Genomic DNA, 22,676 nt, shown 5'->3' on the forward strand with positions numbered 1-22,676 from the left:
TGATATGATCTTGTATTTTAGGGGCAATAATTGCATTAATTATTGATGGATTCAGTAGTTTCTAATTAATTTAGAGTAAGCATTATTTAGGTCTGGAAACCATATATTGATTTATTTTATTTTTACTTTGTTTTAAATTTTTAAAATTTAATTATAATTGAGATAGGGTCTCGATTTGTTGCCCAGGCTGGTCTTGCACTCCTAGGCTCAAGCAGTCCTCCAATCTTGGCCTCCCAAAGTGCTGTGATTACAGGTATGAGCTACCATGTCTAGCCTCTATATGGATTTATATAATAGGCTAAGTTAAAATAAAGCCACTTTAAAATTTATATTACAAAACATTCATATCTTTTGTTTTTTTGAGACAGGGTCTGGCTCAGCTGCCCAAGTTGGAGTGCATAATCACAGCTCACTGCTGCCTTGACCTCCTGAGCTCAAGCAATCCTCCCACCTTGGCCTTCTGAAGTGTTAGGATTACAGTCATGGGCCACTGTGCCTAGCCAGAATATTTATATCTTAAGGTAAACTTTGCATTGCAAGGTTTTACACTGTAAGTTTTTTGTTTCTCAAAATAATATTGTCATTCCAGCAGGAAAATACTATAAAGGGATAAACTTTTTTGAATAAATAATAGAATTTAGCTGGCTCCTCTAAGCCAGGATCAAACTCTTGAACAAACCTATTCTGATTAAAAGAACAAAATCTGGAATCTGGGGAGTGAATTCTAACATAATTATAAGGACTGAATTATTATAAAATGGCATGTAAATCACAAATATCTTTTTTTAATAAAGTGGAAGGAGATTCATATACTTAAAGGGTGACTAGAACATTAGACTTTGTTGAGGTACATAAGTAATACATCTCACTGGTTCTTCATACCCATGCCACATTGTGAAATTTACTATGTTGCCAAGTGTTTATTTCCTTTTAGAGTGGTTATAAACGAAAGACCGTTTTGTTTGTTTTATGGCTAAGTTTATTCAGTTAAGCTGATAATAACCACAATCACATAATGATTCAGGGATCAATAGGGAAACACATCCATTTTTTTTCTGAGTTATTATATAGATTTGGGGTCAGGGGAGTTTCCTAATTATTTATAAGATCAATTCTGAAAACTTGCAAATGCACAAATAAACTGGTAGCTCCATGCAATCAAATTTAAGATTCATCAGAGAAATCCAAATTTATATGAATTCTATTTGTGATTCTGTTGATAGAGGAAATAATTATATTTTTCATGTAAAATTAGATTTTTCATGATATCAGATTTGAATAAAATGAGACAAACAAAGGAAATGCTGGAGGACCAGGGCTGGTCTTATGAATAGAAACGTGTAATGCGAACTACTGCTAAGGCAAGAGTAAACACTTACATGGTGTTGAGTATGTGCAAAGCATGGTTTGAAGTGTTAAATAATATCACCCCATTTAGTCTTCACAAGAACCCCATGAGGTTGGCATGCTCAAAGGCTCCTTGTGTGGAGAAGAGAATGGGATGTCTAGGAAGGTAGTGTTAATGGACTGAACATCTCTTTCCTTGGACTTACAGACAGTGATATAAACAAATGGGTTGCTGCTGCTTGAGAAAAAAAAAAAAACAAAAAACATGCTTTATGCTACATAACCTTGAACTACTAAACCATAACCATTTGTATGCCAACAACCATAATTTCTGAGAAACGTTTTAAAACAAAAATGCATGATTATCTCCTGTCTTTCTTAAAAAAATTTTTTTGGTAGAGGGTCTCTCTATGTTGGGCCTCTCTATGTTGTCCAGGCTGATCTTGAACTCCTGTGTTCAAGCAATCCTCCAGCCTCAGCCTCCTGAGTATAGGCACACACAACCATGCCTAGGTTGGGACTACAGGAACATAATCATGCTCAGCTATGTTTTTTGTTTGTTTGTTTTTGTTTTTTAATTTTCTTTTTTGTAGAGACAGGGTCTTGCTACATTGCCCAGGGTGGTCTCAAACTCCTGGCCTCAAGTGATCCTCCCACCTTTGCCTCCCAAAGTGCTGGGACAGACTTTCATTAGCAATAATAATCTCTCTCTGGCTTCAGTTCCACATTTGAGGTGCCCTGCTTTCCAAATTGAACACTGCTGTGCTTTTAGGAAGGGTCATGTCAGTATTGGTGAATATGCTCCTTGAATTTGCCAGGGGCACTGTGCATCCTGTCTCTAATACCTACTCTGGAGGCTGAGGCAGGGGGATCGCTTCAGCCTCAGAAGGTCAAGACTGCAGTGAGCTACAATTGCACCACTGTACTCTAGCCTGGGCAACAGAGTGAGAACCTGTCTCAAAAAAAGAATAAATACATAAATAAATGAAAGAAAATTACACTTTTCTGTATCTTATTAATGAAAAAACTTTGAATCCATGAACAGACATTAAAATTCTCTCCTACGTGCTAGTTTACTGGCTGGAATGATGGAATTGTGTTCTTCTTGGCCATCTCAGGATTTAAATAATTTTATGTGACAGAGCTGATGTGTTGATCAATAAAAAGGCAACAATCATTTACATTGAGAGTTTCGTGCAATTTCAAGAATCTACATGAACCAAGCTGAGTGTTTGTAGGGAAATCAATACATGACCACCTTACTTAGTGAAGTGCGTAAACGAAATTCGACTGAATTTTCAACATCAATGAATATGGATTAAAGAAAAAAATCAAATCAATTGAAAAAAATGGGTTTTGGAAATCACACAATGACAGTATTTTTGAACACACAATACTGTGCAAAATCCAGGAAAGCAAACAGATGTTCGCTTCCATTTCCCTCCTCCTTCTAGTATTTATCTTATCATTTGGGAAAAGCTTTCTTGTACTGCAGTTTGATTACATGTGCATTTTGCAGATTTCCAGATGTGTTCAAATGTTTTAATTTACATTATGGCTTTATATTTAGGTCCATACGATTCCGTAATCAGAGTTCTTATTTGTCTAAACATTACATGAAATTGAGAATTTTAATACGTCCTATTTAGTTAGAGGGTACTATACACATTTTTTTCCCCAACCCAGTCTTTCTCGCTATATTGGTCTTCCATCTATTCTACAGATAATCAGTCCAATTACGTTGTCCTATATAATGAATCCCTTGAAGACAACATTCACTTTTCTGCAAAAAAAAAAAAAAGAAAAAAAAATCTTTTCGACAGGTGAGGTTGAAATAATTTCCTCTCTCAAATTTGTGCCAACACAATTTACCCATTTAAGATAGGCATCCTAACAATAAAGATGATGTCTATAGCAGGTTTCCCCATAATGCTTACTGAATGATGTCCCTTAAGGATTGATCATGATTCTAAAATTACAGATTTGAATAATGAACATGGATATATTTATTAATTTCAAGATGCTAACAGGGTAAGAAGGTATTAGAGACTGGATGCAAAGTGCCCCCGGCAAATTCAAGGAGCATATTCACCAATACTGACATGACCCTTCTTGAAAGCACAGCAGTGTTGAACTTGGAAACCAGGATGTTATGACAACTATCAAAGAGGGTGAGGCAACACAAAGTGATGAAATGATGTAAGGTCTGCAGTGAAAGTTATGCATTTTGGACTCTGACAAGCATTTGGATCTGTATTTTTATAGACATAAGAATAGGAAGCCTGAGGACACCAAGAACTACTAGTAAGGTCCCAAAGTCTCCGAAAAACAACTAGACATGTGTAAAAGTAAGCAACAACAAAATAATGTCTTAGTGAGGCATATGCTAGAAATAGGAACAGCAGTTTGGAGTGTGCCTGGTACCTTGTAAAGACTAGGGAAGAGGACTGGGAAAGGGGTGCAGGTATATTGCGCAAAGAGCAATTATTTTAAAATTTAGTCTTGGCCAGGCATGGTGGCTCACGCCTGTAATCCCTGCACTTTGGGAGGCCAAGATGGGCAGATCACCTGAGGTCAGGAGTTCAAGACCAGCCTGCTCAACATGATGAAACCCTCTCTCTACTAAAAATACAAAAATTAGCTGGGTGCAGTAGCACGTCTGTAATCCCAGCTACTTGGGAGGCTGAGACAGAAGAAATCGCTTGAACCTGGGAGGCAGAGGCTGCAGTAAGCTGAGATAAGGCCACTGCATTCCAGCCTGGGCGACCAGAGTGAGACTCCATTTCAAAAACAAACCAACCAACAAAACTTGGTCTTGGAAAGATCTATACAAAGATGCGAATGAAAATCCAACTGAAAGGGTTTGAAAGTAAGACACAAGTACAGAAAATGTGCAACAGGTATCCATATAAGAACAAAGTACCATGGGATAACTGGCTGTTTTTGAAAAATGATTAAGCTTTCAGCTTCCTTCAGTTTGGAGGCACTGAATCTGAGTGAACTCTAACTATTCACATGATCATGATGCTTTGCAGTAAAATATTGAGTCCTGTCCCAATGACCCTTTATTGCTGAGTCTGAGCAACTGTTAAGTGGGTCAGAAACAAATGACACTCCCAAGGCCATGGTAAGAGCATACATTTTCACTTAATAAATTTCAGCTTTTAAAGTCAAAAAAGACTGACCCATGGTCATGGGTACACTTGAGTCTTGGATAGCATCTAATGCGTGCCTTGGGTCCATTGGATTAGTGCAACCTCTCAATGCCACCCACAGGAATCAACCCAGAGGGCCTGGGGAGTGTCAAGCACATCACTCGAAATGTAGCAGTAACACTATCTCCAATTTGGAATAGAGCTTTTATATATTTCATAGTATTCTCACAAACTGCATCTATGAACAGCAAGCATAAAACCTTGTATGAGCTACTGTGTTGCATTATTCTACAGTATAAACTAAAAATTGTTTTAAACATTTTGGAGATTTTTCAAATAAAAATTTCTGTGACTCTTCCCTAATCTGACTTCACTAAAAACTAATACTATTCTGGTTTTACTTATGACTTTATGAACCGAAACCTCCATATATATTTTACTGAATAGAAAGAAATCTAACTGATTGCCTTATGATACTGCAGTGAAAACATGATCAAATATAGCCAGGTGTCAAAAGATTAATGAAATCAAATTCTACAAAAGGAACATGAAAATAAACCCTATAATGCCTTAATTGTCAATGTAAATGTTTCTTCCAAGTACTCTATTCAAAGTAATAGATGACTCTGAAGGGAAACTATTCCAATAATACAAAGGTAAAACATTTAAGTCCCTCTGAATCAAGTAGAAATTTCACTTATGTAGATTAATGAGTTTATGACAAGTTGATACTCCAGAGCTATTCAGGCATCCTTTGCTCTGTTGTGGAAATAATCAATTTATTTTATTCAGTCACCATAAAAGTTACACTTTATAATTGCTTAGCTATATAAATCATCACGGAATAAGATGTGGGCCTAGATGTTGGTAATTAACTCTAATCTGTTCAGATAAAGACTTCACAATGTTCTTTCCAATAATCTGTTTTTTTTTAAACTATACATCCCATATTTTATTGAGAAATTAGCCAATTTACTAAAAATTAAATGACATAAAACCCAAAGTAAAGACACAAATGAAAAAATCCAAACATCCATTCAAAGAACAGAGCTGAGAACAAAAATGTCATCTGCCCTTGGGTAACCAAATTGCATCAAGCAGTCACCTTTTAATTTAAAACTACCTCCTCAACAGACTAGTGCTTTGTTCCTTATCTTCAAAAGAACAACTCACTTGCATCAGAATAAAACCCTTTAAACAATACTTGATCACCTTACATCAAAGCCCTTTCATTTTCCTCAGTCATTACTTTTAATTAGAGCTAATAAAGATATGGATTTACATGCTGGCTGAGATTTGCAGCAAATCCCTAGAAAACACATTGGAGGAATTAATCAACTTGATTTAGTTTTCTTCTCTCTAGACCGGCCCAAACCTCTGTTCCATACCTGACAGGTGCTCCTCTGCTGTGGGCAGGTTTCAGCATGACTGTCACGGTATTGTCAGTTTGATTCAAAGGTGTCTCAAGTTCATAAGCTGGCATAGAGGGTGCTGGGGAAAAAGGCGTAGAATGGGAGAATCATTATTTCTGGTTTATCTTCTCAGTTTAGTTCTCACTTTCTTTTACAAAGAGCATTAAGAACACAGTGCATTTACTTTACATTGCAGCTATCAACAAACACGAGCAAGCTTCACATATATTCCCTACACAGAATCACAGGGACAGCTGCTAAAAGCAGCCCATACTGTCCTCTGTGATCTTGAGTTGAAGTTGGGAGATGGTACGAGGGGGCTTGTAAGGTGTGAGTAATATTCTGTTTCTTGATTTGGATTCTGGCTAAATGAGCATAGCTTGTGAAAAATCACCGAGCTGTACACTTAAAATTGGCACACTTTTCTGTACATATGAATTCTCAAATAAACTGTTTATGCTAAAGGCATATTTAAGAAATAATCATTGGACTTTACAGTTATTCCATCTAAATCAAGGCTTTTCATGTACCAGAGACTCATTGGGGATTTAAAGAGGACAATGGGAGTCAGAGAGATTTGTTGGAATTAATTAGTGACAATCTGTGGGCTCTCAGAAAAGCATGACAGTGGAAAACACATAGGAACTGAAATAAGAAAGGCTTGGGTTTGACTTTTTGCTGTGTTTTGTTTTAATTAGCATAAGAGCTTTTATACATCTCAAAATGGGGGAAACTACCCTCTACGTTTATTACCGTAATTCAAAGAGAGAACAGAGAGACAGGCAAATATAATTCTACAAATGTTAGTTCTCCTCCCAATGTAAATCCTATTTCTAAGGCCAGTTTCCAGGATCTTCCTTCTCTAGACTGTTAAGTCTTATTATGATAGCAACAGAGCTCTTCAGTAATTACGGACAAGACAAATCATTACACGGAGCTGTGATGTGGGAGGGCATACCATATTTTCACAGCCCACAGGTAGAGACTCCTGATGAGAAAGCTAGAGGTCATTTCTTGCAAATACAGTTTTTAAAATTGTCTTACATATACAAAAAGATTTGTTTATAACAGATGTGGGTTGCTTCTGAGTTCCATTTATTGAATCATGTCAGCATTAAAATTTATTTCAATTCTCTTAAAAATTAACTCCAATTCGTAACATAGAATTAACAAGAGTGGTTCCCTCTCTTAGGTCCATGAAAATTGAAAACAAGACCTGTAAACTGTAACTGTTTTAAGACTATAAAAATCAAATACTTATTCTTGATGAGCCGTATAGGCTAATGAAAATGTCAGGTTGCTTGATTTTCAATAAAATTATTTGAACTTGGCATGCTGAAAGTGGTCAAAACCATTGATTACAATCTGCCATGATAGTGTTTCCTGAGGTCTCCTCAGCCATGTTGAACTGTGAGTAAATTAAACCTCTTTTCTTTATAAGTTACCCAGTCTTAGGTATGTCTTTATTAGCAGTGTGAGAATGGACTAATACAGCCATACTGATCAGAATTCTTATCTAACAAAAATAGCAAAAATCAATTATTTTATTCAAAAAATACACTTTTTACGACAATAATCTTTGTAGTGTAACTTACATGGGAAAAATTTCTTAAAACATGCTTTGAGGTATATATATTGGCACTTATTTCATCTTTAAATCCCCATGATAAATTCATGCACTAGATAATATTAATTTGTATGTAGGAGTAAATTTATTTATCAAAATCAGAAAGGAAGTCCCTGGCAAAATCATAACTAGAACCTAGATTTTTTGATTCCAAGTCCAGTGGTCTTTCTTCTACCAACCCATTTTCTTCAATCTGTGTCAGTCTTCTAATCTCTAATTATTCTAACTTCCCAAAGACTTACTTTCTCTTTCTCAACTCTCCATACTGTTTCTATAACCTAATTCTATATACAGAATATCAAGTGTATTAAATTTCAAGTCAAGTTTGTGCTCATAAAATATTACATAATAAAAAATTATCCCTTAAGCTATAATTGCTTAAAAAGAAAATTCTAAACCCTCCCTCAAAACCTAGCCAAACACTTACAATACTCTAGTTGTGAATATTCCTTTCCTTCAACTCCAAATGATAACTTTTATTAATACAAAACAAGGAATGAGAGATAAAAGATATAAAGGTCAGGCTAAATATTATTGACCTAACCATGGCTGATAACAAGAGTTAGCTCCTTTCCCTACTTCCACCCCACCTGCTCCACCCCAAACAAAATAGTTAAAGCCAAAACTCAACACTTCCACACTCATACCCAAAGGGGAAAAAAATGGGAAAAAATATTCATGCAATTTTTTTATTGCTGTTGTATATCCCATACCAGATGGCAGCTTAATTTCCTCTAGTCTGAAGTACAAAGACATTTTCTGCACAGTTGAACATGCCTAGAAATATTTCTCAAATTACGTCTTTTCTTAGATGGCATAATTAAGTCTCTAAAAGCAAAAAGCTGGAGGCCCTCAGTGCCTGCTACCATCATGTATTTGCCTCTCTCTTCAGGACAGAAGTTTCTTATGGTAGAGATCCCAAGGAGGCTGATCCTTCGGGAAGCAGACTCTATATGACTGTCTTTCTGCTGAGCTCCCGATGGTTCATGGTTCGTTACAGAGATTTTTCCAACAGTACTGCTCTGGCAACTTGGGATTGACAAGGGGATGAGAGTGTCTCAACAGAACCTTCTGCCTCATGCCCAAGTCCTCCAAGACGCCCTGCTAAAACAATAGCCACTTCCTAAGATGTGAGGATCTTAAGCTCCCAAATGAGAAATATTTGTAGTACTTCATTTAATGCTGTGAGTCTGAGCTTCAGGCATCCAGTGGTATTCCTTTGGATACAATGTTAGTGTGGGCGAGCTTGGCATACTTGGCAATGGGAATGAAAAAGGACAAAAATGTTACTTCTGATAAAAGACACAACTCACGAATGTAGAGTACCTGATATTTTGGTGGTGAACTGGTTTGTTGCTGGAGGCCCAAAACCCTTAGCTGTGCTAGCTCGGATGGTAAAGGAGTATGTGGTCCCCGGATACAGTCCAAAAAACAGAAAATGGGTTTCATTTCCCAGCTTTGAAACTCTTCCACTCTGATTGGATAAATCTATTTCTGGGTCAAAGGAACTGACTGCTTTGTAGGTGATCTGCAAAAGAATGAGAAAGTGATAAAATATCTGGAGCAGATGGACTCAGATTGCATCTTTATCCAATAAACCCTTCTGATGTATGCACTGTCAAACACTTTATGATAAGCTCCTACTCAGACTCTTGAAATCCTGAATCCAGTGAAAGGATGAAGGAACTCCGCCAAAGCTGTTGAGTTATTACTTTTATAGACAGGGGGAACTTAAGCCAGTAGATTAGAATATACAGGATGAGTTCGAGGTTAAGCTAATGCTTTGAAGTTGTTTGCTTTCAAAATGTCATTTTGTAAAACTACATTACAACGGGTTTAGAACAAAATAAGAAAATATACAACTAGCTCAAACAGATAAGACACTGACAAAGATAAGGCCTCATCTTTAATCTAGCGGCCATAATTTGATTTAGGATTATTACCTATTGGGAACCAGGGCACTGAAGTGTTTTCATCAATGTGGGCGAGGATATCTGCTCCAATGACTGGAATCCTAGACAGATTCCAGTCATTCCTGATGCTACAAATAGAGTGATCATTATGGGTCATATTAATTTCTTTTCTTTAGAGCAATGTCTTCCAAGAGAACTTTCTGAAATGACGGAAATGTAGCCACTAGCCACATCTGGCTACTGAGCATTGGAAATGTGGTTAGTGAGACTGAGGAACTGAAAATTTGAATTTAAATTGCCATGTGTGATTAGTAGCTGCCATAGGAGACAGTGCAGTTCTAGAAGTTTTCATGATATTAGCTACATAACAGATATTCAAAGCATGTTGGATGAGTCTGAAGTGCTTGAAAATAAATATAACATAGGTGTCTTTAAATCCTAGCCTTTCAAATGATATTTTAAAGAATTTCACTATGAGTAGTTCATCAACTATTCAAGAACATGCACTTTAGTGGTGATTACTAACTTCTACTGGTTGTAATGACATAATTTTAAAATGTGCCATATTCGAAAGTTTTAAATTGCAAAACTGAGCACTTTTATTGCTTTTAAATAGGTAAACTTACTTGTAATTTATGTGCAGGAACACTAACACTGTTATTATACGAAGTGATAATTGACATTCTTTCTTCTTATATTTATACCATGTCATTACAATTAAGACCTATCTGAAAGAATATTTAGATTGAATCAACTAAGCTTTAGCAAGAAAACTGTTTGCTATATATATTAATCACTGCAGTGCATGACACTATCGGAGTCATGCAGAATATCTGTTGTTAACCCTCTAACAGACTTCCTCTACAAGGTTAAGGAAGTTAAGAAGAGATAAAGCCAATCTACCCCCCAGCGGCTGAGCGAAGGACGTCAGCGATATATCCGCTGTGTGATTACTTGGTCCTCCATTAGGACACCTCCAGGGAACAAAGCAGTTCGGAGGAGACGGATCTAAACCTCTATTATGAATGCATAAATGCTTCCCAATGTTTACTCACTAATTCACCCGTAGATTTAAAACATATTCATTGAGCCCCTCTCGTGTGCCAAGCACTGTGTTCTGAGCTGGGGTCTTGCATGGTGCTTTAGGAATCATACCTTCCCTGAAGGAGGTATCAGTCTGGTAGGGGAAGGGGAAGGGGAGAAGCGATCCAACAACTATGACAGATTGTAATTAAAATGAGGACTGATGCTGCCCACCGGGGCTAGCTTAGTGTTCTCATTCATTTTATTGCCTGTCTAGAAACCTTAATGAAACATAAATGGATACGAGAGAAAGCCCAAACTCCTTAGTTTTGCTCTCACCTTCTCCAAACTTACTTCTGAATCTGTGATACTATACCATTATATTCCCTTCTGTTCTGGTCAGAGGATAAAGACTAGCTGCCCTACAAACACTAATGGGGCTTTTCTGACATTGCTTTTGCTGGTAAACTTTCACCTGCCTGGAACATGAGACAGTTAGCTCTGTTTCCATGTTCTCTACCTATTCAGATTCATTTACTTTATTCAAACATTAATTGAACACTGACACTCTGTAAGCACCATGGCCAGCAGGTAAATACACGCCCTGTTTCAGATAACTGAGAATCTGGACAGGGTGGAATGGAGCTGGGGAGACATACAGTAAGTAAATGAATCCTTTCAAAACATCAAGTTCCATGGAAGAAATGAACAGGGTGCTAAAATAAGGAGAATTGTCAGGGGAGAGAAGTTATTACACAGCCACTTAGAGTGGCTGTGGAAGGGCCCACTGAGATGTCAGTTAAGCTGAAGAGATTTGAACTTTCCCAAGGAGTCAGTCATGCTGAGAGTTTGGGGAAGAACAGTAGGAACTAAGGCAGTGAAGCAGGAGTGAGTGGGCACAGTATATGAACAGAAAGGAGGTCGGTGTGGTTCCTTGGGGGCTTGAGAAGTGGGTAGGACCATACTGTACAGTGCTTTGCACCCCAAGATAAAAAGTTTGGATACATACAACAGGGAGCCCTTGAACGTTTTTACGCATGAAAATAAAATGATCTAATTTCCCTTATAAAGAGTTCACCTTGACTGCAGGTGGAAGGTTGATTTGATTAGTGGGGCAATTGAGGTAGTGGGGAGGGCACTAGGAAGTACAGCAGAGTTCAGGGCCTAGAGCTATAGCACAAGGGAGAAAATACAGGGGCTTGGAATAAGGTAGGACTGGTACAGACAGCAAGAGATGAAAAGAATTGGCATCTTTTAGAGATAAAATGGACAGAACTCAATGAAGGACTGGATATAAAAAAAAGAGGATGGAATAAAGGATAGGTTCCATTTTGGGCTTGATCAGAAGACGGTCCCATGTATCGAAAAGAATGGAACATATGAGGAGAAATTTACAGACACAGCTGGACATATTAAGTTGGAAATGCCCACGGCAGTCAGGTGGACACACATGTATGACATGAAGCTGTGATTCAAGAGGACTGGGCTGGAAGTGAAGACCGGGGGTGATGAACATTGAGAAGATATTCAATTCTGGAATGGAGGGGGTCACTAGGGAAGGAAGTTTAGAAAAAAAAGAAGGGAGCCTGTTACCACTCCCTAATGAATGTAGGTATTTAATACAGGATAGAGGAGGAGAAGCCAACAGAAGAGCCAGAAATGCAGGAAGAGAGCCAAAGGAGAGAAACCTGTCACAGAAACCAAATGAGAAAAAAGCGGAGAGAGAAAGGGAGAGAGGGAGGGAGGGTGGGAAGGAGGGAGGGAGAGAAGGAGGGAGAGAAGGAGGGAGAAAAGGAGTGAGGGAGGGTTGGTTTCCAAAGATGAGACTGGGACAAAAAAAGTACCCATCCATGTCACAATCTAGAGTTCCTATTCTGTGTATCTGTAAAGCCTTCCTAAACCTGGCCTAACAATCACTAGATCCACTGAATGCCTGTGTTGTGACTGTTCATACAATTCTTTGGGCAATGAATTGTGGAGTACTGTGAAATCTCTTCTTTGATCTTAAATCATGATTTAAATATGCCAGAGGAATTGGAACATTTCATGTAATTGTATCTTCTTTCTGAGGAGTGACTGATGTCTTATTCTTTTCCTGATCCCCTTGTGATCAGTAAATATTTGGCACTCAGTATCTATTTTCCTAAAACTACTCCTGGGGAGAGCGGGTGTGTGCATGTGCTCATGTAAACACTCAGACAAGTGGGATCTTTGCTCCACCCGCAGAGACTATCAAGCAAACGCTTTACTAAGGGACCTGTTGTTCCAGCGGGGCTGACGGGCTTGGACTTGCTGAAAGCCTTGTGGCTGCAAAATAACACTGGGGTTCTTGGCTGGCTTCCAGTCATAGCCCTTTGACAATTTGGTAAAAATTAGACACCTTCTCTTTCCTACTTCTAAAAAACACATGTATACACTAATTCATGCACTCCTAAAAATTACAGATCCTCTCCCTCACCCCTAACAAACAAATATGTTGGGCATGTATATGTCCACCAAATGTCACAAAGGTGACGGGTTTCCCCATCTCAGACCCATCCTCAGAGCCCTGGAATCTGAATATCAGCACGAGAAAAGCTTCTTGGCAGCAGGGGCACTCTAACTCTACAACCCCACTGCCTGCCACAGAGCTGATGGTAGACATTCACCAACCTCAGCAGCTGCTCTAAAGGGCACCAAAATATACCCCCATGCTCAAACTCAAATGTCCATATGGTTTCAGCGTTTACTTTTCCACTTGTTCATTCAATACATGTTTATTAAGTGCCTGTTAAGTACTTCAGTACAGCAGGAAACTACAAGAAGGAAGTCTGGAAGCTTCTGTACTTGTACTCTGTCCCTGGCTGAAGGTCCAGGAAACTGTAATGAAGCCTCTGTAAAAAACGTTGCTGCTGCAGTGTTGGATGTAAGTAATTTTATGGGATGTGCCAGGTCAAAAGCAAACTGAGATCTCAACATCATGTGTGAGGGTTAGATTTGGGTGAGATGGAGTAAACTGTTGCTTCTATTGGATGATTTCTGATTTGCAGGTAAGTGCCTGAAATCTTCCAAAATTGTCTTCCCTTTCTCTACTTAAAGCCTCAAATTCTAACTGAGAGATTCATGGGAAACCAAGATAGAATAACATGCAATCTTTGACTTGCATGTTTTAGAAGAGGGGAATCAAAATCTTCTAGAGTGTGAGTTGATGGTAATTCCAGCCAGCATAAAACACCATCCTCTAATTGAGGTTTAAGCAATTATTCTGAGAAAACAAAGGAATGAATAATTAAATCTGATTTTAGGGGAGGAAAGGACCTAGGATACTTCAAGGAAAAGTAAAGTACTTGAATAAAATATTGAAAGATAGGCAGAGCTGCTATAGGAGGAGAGCAATGGGATGGCACAGGCAGAATGAATCTAAGCAAAAGCAGGGTGTGCGATGGCTCAGAAGGCTCTTGGCGAAAAGACAATTTCATATACATGGCTCATTGAGTTCCAGAAGAAAAATAGTAGGAGATGGCATTAGAAATATAGATTTGGGCTGGATCACAGAAGCCCTTGAGTATTGAAAACAAACTTCTTAACATGGCCCCTAAATTCTCATTCCCTCTACATAACCACCTATCTCAGCTGATGGTGACTAACAGCCCAGTTATCCAGGCTAAGGATATTAAGGTGTCTTCAACTCTAGACTCTTGAATGTCCCAATCAGCTGGCAAATCTAGACCATTCTACTTGATTAAAGTGCCCAACCAAAACTGCACTTGATACTCTAGTCACACACTCATGTATTGAGTCCCTAAGTTTGGAACTCATTTCATTCTTTCTATAGTTGGTTGCTGATGGGGCATTTACTTCAACAGAAAAGGAACAGTACCTTTTTTACTTTTGTCTTTTTCCAATATCTCAGACATACTAAAGCTTTTAAAAAAATCCATGTGTTAGTTTCATGACCAGGAGTCTGGTATTTCCTCACTAGAGATATGTAAAGTTAGTAGGGTACAATGAAAATACTTGGGCAAATATCCTTGTACACTGGGGAGTATTACTAATAAACTTCTAGAAATAGGTTTGGCATGCTATGTTTAAATTTTGATAGATTCTCCCTAATTGCCTACAAAAAAAAGACTGCAAAATGTATGTTCCCATCAACAGACTATGCATGTACACATTTCTCCACATCACTGATTAACACTTGATATTATAGAAATTTAAACTTCTGTAGCACTTGCAATACTCCATTTCTAAATCATTAGTAAGGCTGAGTAGGTACTTTATCATATACTTACATGCTGGGTGAATTTTTTTTTGAAGTGTCTTTGTCCATTTTATTTCCTAATAGAGTGTTTTTTTTTTTTTTATTACTACGTAGCAGGTCTCTGTATATTATAGCCACCAGCCTGTTGACTGCTGTAAGTGCTGAAAATAATCTCTCCAAGTCTTCTGTTTGTACTCAGACCTCCTTCATGGTATCTTTCATCATTCAGAAGTTTAAAATTTTACATAACCAAATCTGTCAATCTTTATTTTTAATGACTGCTGAGTTTTATATCAAGCTTAGAAAAATATACAACAAAAATGTCTTCCTACCTTTTTCTTAGAAGGTTCTTCTAAACTTTTGTGTTTAGATCATGAATCTGGTGTTTATTTTTGTATGATGTGAGGTGGGAGTCTCATATGGCATTTTATTCTTGTAATAAAATGCTGGGTTTGATAATATTTATTAAACTGCATCCATTTTATATTCATTAATGAATTTCCACTACAGTTTCTACCTTGTAAAATTTTAGAAGGACGTGTATCTAGCTGTTAATAGTAGTTACATTTGAAAAGTAAAATTCAGAAGCAAGGATATTTTATTTTGAATACTTCTGCACTTAAAAGTATTCTTTCAGAGGGCAGTATTAAATTGACAACTCGACAAAATAAGAGATTTTGATAGCTATTGAGTAAAGGTGTAATGATCAGACCCAGGTTGTAGGAAGATGACTGACAAAATTAAATGAATGAGGTGGAGGGTAACGTATGAGAAGGACTTGAGCCAGAACGAAGACAAGAAGGTCAGAGAGGCAAGGCTAATGCTGGAAGGCTGAGAATAGAGTCAGAGGAGTGAAAAGGAGAAAGCAAGGAAGAAAACCAGAAGAATGATGTAAGGCTGTGAACTGCCATAACTCCTGGAAAAAACAATGCTGTCAGCCGTTTTTGATCATTAATGCTTTTGTGTATCTTTCATAATAAGCAAAGAGAGAACTGAGAATAACCTAAAGCTACAGCATATTCATTTCCACCACTGATATGGTCTGGATGTTTGTCCCCTTCAAATTTCATGTTGAAATGAGATTCCCAATGTTGGAGGTGTTTGGGTCATGGGGGCAGAACCTTCGTGAATGGCTTTGGGCCACCCCCTTGGTGATGAGTGAATTCTTGCTTTGAGTTCACAGGAGAGTGTGGCACCCCCTACTTTGCTCTCTCTTGCCCCTGCTCTCGCCATGTGACGTGCCTGCTGCCCTTCACCCTCTGCCACATTCATAAGGTTCCTGAGACCCTCGCCTGGAGCAGATGCAAGTGCCATGCTTGTACGGTCTGCAGAAGCATGAGCTAGTTAAACCTCTTTTCTTTATAAGTTACCAAGCCTCTGGCATTTCTTTATAGCCAAGCAAGAACGGCCTAATACAAACATCAACAATATTCTATCTGTGCTTTCTTCTTTCCTTCAAAAATTATCCTGTGTGCTGCCTTCCTTAAAGAAACACCTGTGTCATTGGTTACTAAACTTTTTTCCAACCATGGCAATTTATCTCACCCTCTGATTTTTACCAGTATTCAAATGTGACTCCATGACAGAAAACAATGTTGCCATGGTCCCTGCTTCTTTTGGGGAAAGTGTTTGATTTCCTTAGCATGATTTTGTCTCAGAAGTCTGTGATTCTCCAGAGAGGGACTGAATCTGGTTCAACATATATCTTCAGCTCCGGGAGGAAGCTGTATGTGCCTGTTGTAAACTCTGGCATAGGCTGGGTGAATCGTAGCTCACAGGTGCATTTCAGCTCAAAAAGAGCTCCTCCTGAGACTCCACCTAAGACCTACCACGAGGAAGCTGGGGACTCCCTTCCTTCCTACTTGTAGAAAACATGGGAAAGGGAGAAAAACTTGTTGGCCAGAAAGCTTGTATTTAATCACTTCGGCTTGGATCACATATTTCCCCTTTGGTCCCTACAAAACTGAACCAGTCTGTTCCACTTACACATATCTGATTTTTAAAACCCTGATTTATGACACATTCATGCATCCCCATTGTAGTAGTATTTAGATCAGTGTTCAAATGGGTAGTCCTGGCTGCAGAATCAGAAAGACTAATGGGTTTTTCCTTTGAATTATTATTCCCATTGTTTTCATGTTAAAGTGACTTACTACACAGAGATATATCTCTTGTGGGATTAAAAAGAAAGACTCTATTAAATATTTTCTGTCTGTCTAGATAGCAACATGTGGCTTTTAGGACAGGTGAACTTACGGCTTGGAAATTAAAGTTGATTTCAAAGATTGCATGTTTCCTAGTTTAAAATCCTGTTACTAGGTATGAATCCCCAAAACTGAGACCTAAAAATGGCAATGGGGCCAAAAATAAAAACTAAAAGATTCTCATCACTGAGAAAAAATAATATGAACTTGTTTGATTTGTTTATAACACTTAGCTCTATAAAAGCTGAGCCATGAATTTTCATAATATTCAATTCTTTTACAATGAAGCAGCCAATGAACAGCATCAATAACAGTACAAAAATCAACCTTTTTGTTTTATCTTTCTTCACTTAGCTTTGAATTAATTTTTGTGTGTGTTTCAATACCAATTTTCAAAAATTATAAGGAAACATAAATGTGAGGCTAGCTGGGTCAGGGAAGGGGTTTACTGGTGATCACTGTCTGACAGCTCATCTTTACAGGCTTTTGTCAGTAGTTCTGAAAGGTATTCAAGCAGAGGTTCCATATGAGAATTTGCCATGATTTTTAGAAACTTTACAACATATAATTTTGTGGAATTTGCATTCAAATAAATGCTAGCTTAAAAAAACACACCTGCTTGTTTCTATGACAATAGGCATAGTGAAATGATGCTTGCACAGATGTGATGATGAATGTCACCCTGTTATTGCTGTTACTTTTTTCCTTGAACAATTCATCAAATTCTTCTCTGCTATCTATCATTCAACCATTTGATATGCCTCAGTAGACAAAACTATGTCACAGAAGTCGAAAGGATGTTTTGGTAATACTAAGAAACCAAAAGATATTATTCTATTGTTAGCCCTGAGACAATATTTATTGACTTTGCTAACTGGATAATCAGTGTCCTTCTATAATTCAGTAGTAAAATATTTAATAGCTAAGCAAGAATAGAATTCTGTGTTTGTCTTATAATCAATGCATGTTTCAAAATACTTGTTTTTAATAAAGATAATTTTTAAATGTAATGCTGTGTCTTAACATATAATAACATATAATCTGGAAAGGTCCAACTCATTGTAAAACTAAATCCTCAAATTATATATAATTCAAAAACTTATTTTTACAATTTTCTTCTATATAACAACCATTATAACTACTGAAAGCATTAAACTTCTTAAAATATATTATGTAAGTATGCATTTTTAAATACTAGATAGCCTACATTATCATGAGTATTTCTAATTAAAAATTACTAACAAACATATATATTACCTCATATAAAGTGATTACACCGTATGTTTGAGTTGGTTCTCTCCACTGAAGAAATATCTTCTCTTCAAAGGTACTTCCTTGTATGGATTCAGTGGGAACAGCACCTGGGACTAAATGAGGGTGGGAGGAAATAAACGTTTAAGTAATAAACAATTAAAAAGTAGATTTTTCTAGACTTGGTAGGTTTTAACCTTCTATTGAGAGAAAAGATTTTAATAGTCCACACATACACTCAATTTTTCTTTAAAAATCTGGAACCTTAAACCATTTTAGCTACACTGTCTTGATTAAAAGAATAACTATCATTTTTTTCTTAAAAGTTTTAATCAATTAGACAGAGCTCAGTCCCATCTATTAAATAAACGTTTTTACTCTTCCAAAAGAAATGAGGAAGGATTTGAAGTGATGAGAATTCTCACATACTCCTTGTGGAAGTGTAAACTGGTAGAGCCGCCTTGGAAAATTATTAATAGTATTTAGTAAAGCTGAAGATGCACAGAACATATGACCCAGTGGTCCCACATGCAGGTATATTCCCTAGTAAAATTCTTGCATATATGCACCAGGAGACATATACAAAAATGTTCACAAAGCAGTGATTTTTGTAATAATAATAAATGAGAAACAAGTCAAATGGTTTAGTAAGTTATATTATAAAGTACTGAAAAGATTGAAAGTAAATAATAAATGAAAGTTATATATCACAAGGATTCAAGTTATAACCATAACACTGAATGATAAAACCATGCTAAAAATATATATGAGCTACTGTACTAATATATCTATTAAAATACATACAAAGTAGAAGTTGATATAGATGAAATAACAATATAGTCTTTAAACATTATTTTATTTGTTAATACTATATGTGATTTGGGGGAAGTTTGATGCCATTTTTCAAAACTTAAAATACATAACACTTTCTTATAAGTTTGCAAAAAAATCTAACAAAAGTGAAGATGTTATTTGCCGATTTTCTATAAAATAATATTCAATATCATTATAAAATATTATTTATCCCATCATCATTTTAAATGTAGTTTTTTAGTATGCTTCATGTTATATACAATTTAGTGTACTAGTATGCCTATCTTATTTACAAAATAGCTATCCTGTTTATAAATATGCATATATTTTAGGGCGCATGATCACATTTTTTGGTGATGAAGTGAATGACCAATAAGCAGTCGGAGAGAACTCACCTGTCCTGATTTCAAAACTGACTGCAAAGCTACAGTAATCAAGACAGTGTGGTGTTGGCATAGGAGATATATATATCTTTACATAGATAAAGAGATATATATATATATATGGAATCGAACTGATAATCCCAGTACTCAAGAAGCCCTTACAGTTGCAGTAGATTGGTTTTCAGTAAGAGTACCAGGAAAATTTAATGAAGATAGATTAATCTTTTCAACCAATGCTACTGGCACAACTGGATATCCACATGCACAAGAATGAAGTTGGATTTCTATCTCACACCATATATAACAATTAAATCTGAATAGTTTAAAGACTTAACTGTAAGAACTAAAACTATAAAACTCTTAAAGAAAGCATACATATAAATAAATCTTCATGACCTTGGATCAGGCAACAATTTCTTAGGCATGACACCAAAAGCAAAAGCAATGAAAGAAAATCTAGATAAAATGTACATTATCACAATGAAAACCTTTTGAGCATCAAAGGACACTATTAAGACAAGACACAGAATGGGAGAAGGCTTCTGCATATCATATATATAAGAGATTTGTATCTAGACTATAAAAGGAACAATATTAAAACCCAATAATAAGATAACAAATAGTACAATTAGAAATGGGCAAAGGACCTGAATAAACAGTTCTCCAAAAAAGACAAATAGTCAATAAGCACAGGAAAAGATACTCAGTATCATTAGCTAGCAAGCACTGTAAATCAAAACCATAATGAGATATCACCTCATACCCACTAGCATTACTATAATGAAAAGACATGATAACAAGTGCTGGCAAGAAGGAAGAGTAATCAGAAACCCCATACCCTGCTGGAGGGAAGGTAGAGTCATGCCGCTACTTTGAAAACACTCTGGCAGTGCCTCAATTGGTTAAACACTGGTAGATTTACAACATAACCCAACAATTTCACTCCTAGGTATGTACTCAGGAAAAGTGAAAAAAATGTTAATTCAAAAATTTGTTCATGAATATACACAGCAGCATTATTCATGATAGCCAAAAAGTGAAAACAACCCAAATATTTATCAAATGGTAAATGGACAAACATATCTCAATAAACTTTTTTAAAAGGGGTTGGAAAAAATGTTTTAGATTGTGAAAGGATATGAGCAGTTTTTTAATGATTGCTAAGACTACCACAGATTGGAAAGCCTGCCTAGGATTTCAAAAGGACTCATAGATAGTATGCCTATTTTTTTGAGATGAGAGACTACTTATATATAAATGTACAACATTTATAGTTACTCCAATTAAAGTCAAGTGTTGTTTGGCAGAAAAAAAAATGCTGATTCATATGGGAGGCCTGGGTTCTGACTTAAGACTAACAAATGATTAAATTGTGCAATTTGGACAAATCATTGAACCTCTTTAGGTCACATTTGCCTCATTCCTAAAATGAAGTTGGATTAAGTTGATTTTTTGTTTTTTGGAAATAGGGTCTTGCTCTGTCATCTGGGCTGGAGTGCAGTGGGGCTAGCATTGCACACTGCAGCCTCAATCTCCCAGGTTTAAGTGATCTCTCACCTCAACCTTCTGCGTAGCTGGGGCCGTAGGTATGCACCAGCATGCCGGCTAATTTATTTTTAATTTTTGTAGTGATAGGGTCTCATTATGTTTCCCAGGCTGGTCTCAAACTCCTGGGCTCAAGTGATCCCCTCCTGCCTTGGCCTCCCAAAGTACTGGGATTATAGGCATGAGTTACTATACCCAGCCAAGTTAATTTTAACATTGAAACCCTAAATAGCACATAAATATGAAAATAATTGTTAGTCCTATGTTGAAGAAATTTATATACGACTACATTGAAGCAACAAAAAACATTAGAAATGACAACACTGGCGAGTTCTAAGAACAATGGAATTCCAAGCTCTGAGACTAAAATGTTCATCATAATTAGAAGTAGAACTAAAACAGGCCATGCCTGAGAAAACTCGACTAAGTCTCTTCTTCTTAACCTTGAAAGTGTTTATGATGATGACATCATCAGTTTTCTCACAGCATCAAGATAACTAAGATGAGTGACTCTATTTTGTGATGATATTTCTTTTTCTTTTTAAGTGAAAGCAAGTTTATTAAGAAAGCAAAGGAATAAAAGAATGGCTACTCCATAGGCGGAGCAGCCAATGATATTTCTTATTTGAAAATATGTGTTAATCCATGTGCAGATGTAAAGAAGGTGAAGAGTTAGAAAAAACAAATATGTGTTTCATTCAATTCATATAAAAGAAAATACTAACAGTAATATGACATAGGAGGTATTCAAAATCATGTTAGGAAGAGGATATCTCAGGAGGATGGACTGATTAGAATGCATTGGTGGTGACCCTGTGGTAGATGGCAGTAGAATGGTTGACAGGAAAACCTAATGGGGATTCAGATAATCACTTTAAGGTCAGAAGAAGACAATGTAAATTAAAACAATATGAATAAATAATTAATATACTACTAATTAAGTTAGGGAAGATAGTACCTCAGAGTAACTTAGGTCTAGTACCTATTTTTAGAAGCTCTGGGAATTCAGGATCTGGGATATAAAGCCATAACGCCTAAGTTTGTACCACTTATCCCTGGGCTGTATAGGATTCTACTAACATTAATGAAAGGTAATTTTTTTCCCACACAATTTCTGATGAAATAAACTATATTTCAATAAAAGTATTATACTACAATAAAACTCACAATGTTTAATGAATTATAACCTTTGTTGATGGATAAACAAAGTGACTCCCCAATTCTTTTCTCTTCAAACTGGATATTGTTTGACAATTATTCTATTTCTTTCTTCTCTCTGCCTTTTCTGAAGTTTTTTTTTTTGGAAGGGTTACAAAATATAATTTGAAATTAAAGTTTTTTCTAATTAATGAAATGCTAGTGCGCTATGAAAACAATAGATTTTTATTTGGAAGTAATGCATGCTCCAGTTTCAGGGACTAGCAAGATAATTTAAACAAAGTAATTCGTCCTCATGTTTTGATGGAATTTAACAGAATTCCTAGCTCATGACAGTTCTCAATTTGAAACCCATAGTGTTCAATAGGTTCATGCTTTAGCAATATACATCTGGAAGTGACTGCATTTTATTTCTCTCATTGATGTTACCATTATTGTTTAGTAAAACATTAATTAAATGCTTATCAACAATACTTTATTATTTCATTTAAAGACATAACGTATTTTGGGTGTTTATTACTTACTTAATATCATGCCTATTGCTATAGAAGAAAAACAGACAGTACTTCTTGTCAAGTAGTTTACAATAAAAAGAAAAAAATACA

At 36.5% G+C, this 22,676-nt stretch overlaps 1 protein-coding gene across 10 annotated transcripts in view; it reads right to left on the reverse strand.

The window, feature by feature from the left end:
- PTPRM (protein tyrosine phosphatase receptor type M) overlaps nt 1-22,676 on the reverse strand; it is an 844,030-nt gene that overhangs the window by 311,634 nt on the left and 509,720 nt on the right. For 9 of the 10 annotated variants that reach the window (XM_009252252.4, XM_054537539.2, XM_054537541.2 and 6 more), the window contains 3 exons: nt 18,179-18,288; nt 8,868-9,069; nt 5,891-5,993 (listed from right to left, as the gene is read on the reverse strand). In XM_009252252.4, coding sequence (XP_009250527.2) covers nt 5,891-5,993; nt 8,868-9,069; nt 18,179-18,288 — 415 coding nt within the window. 10 annotated transcript variants of the gene reach the window in all.

Source organism: Pongo abelii, chromosome 17 (genome assembly GCF_028885655.2).
Source record: "Pongo abelii isolate AG06213 chromosome 17, NHGRI_mPonAbe1-v2.0_pri, whole genome shotgun sequence".
Classification (NCBI taxonomy): domain Eukaryota; kingdom Metazoa; phylum Chordata; class Mammalia; order Primates; family Hominidae; genus Pongo; species Pongo abelii.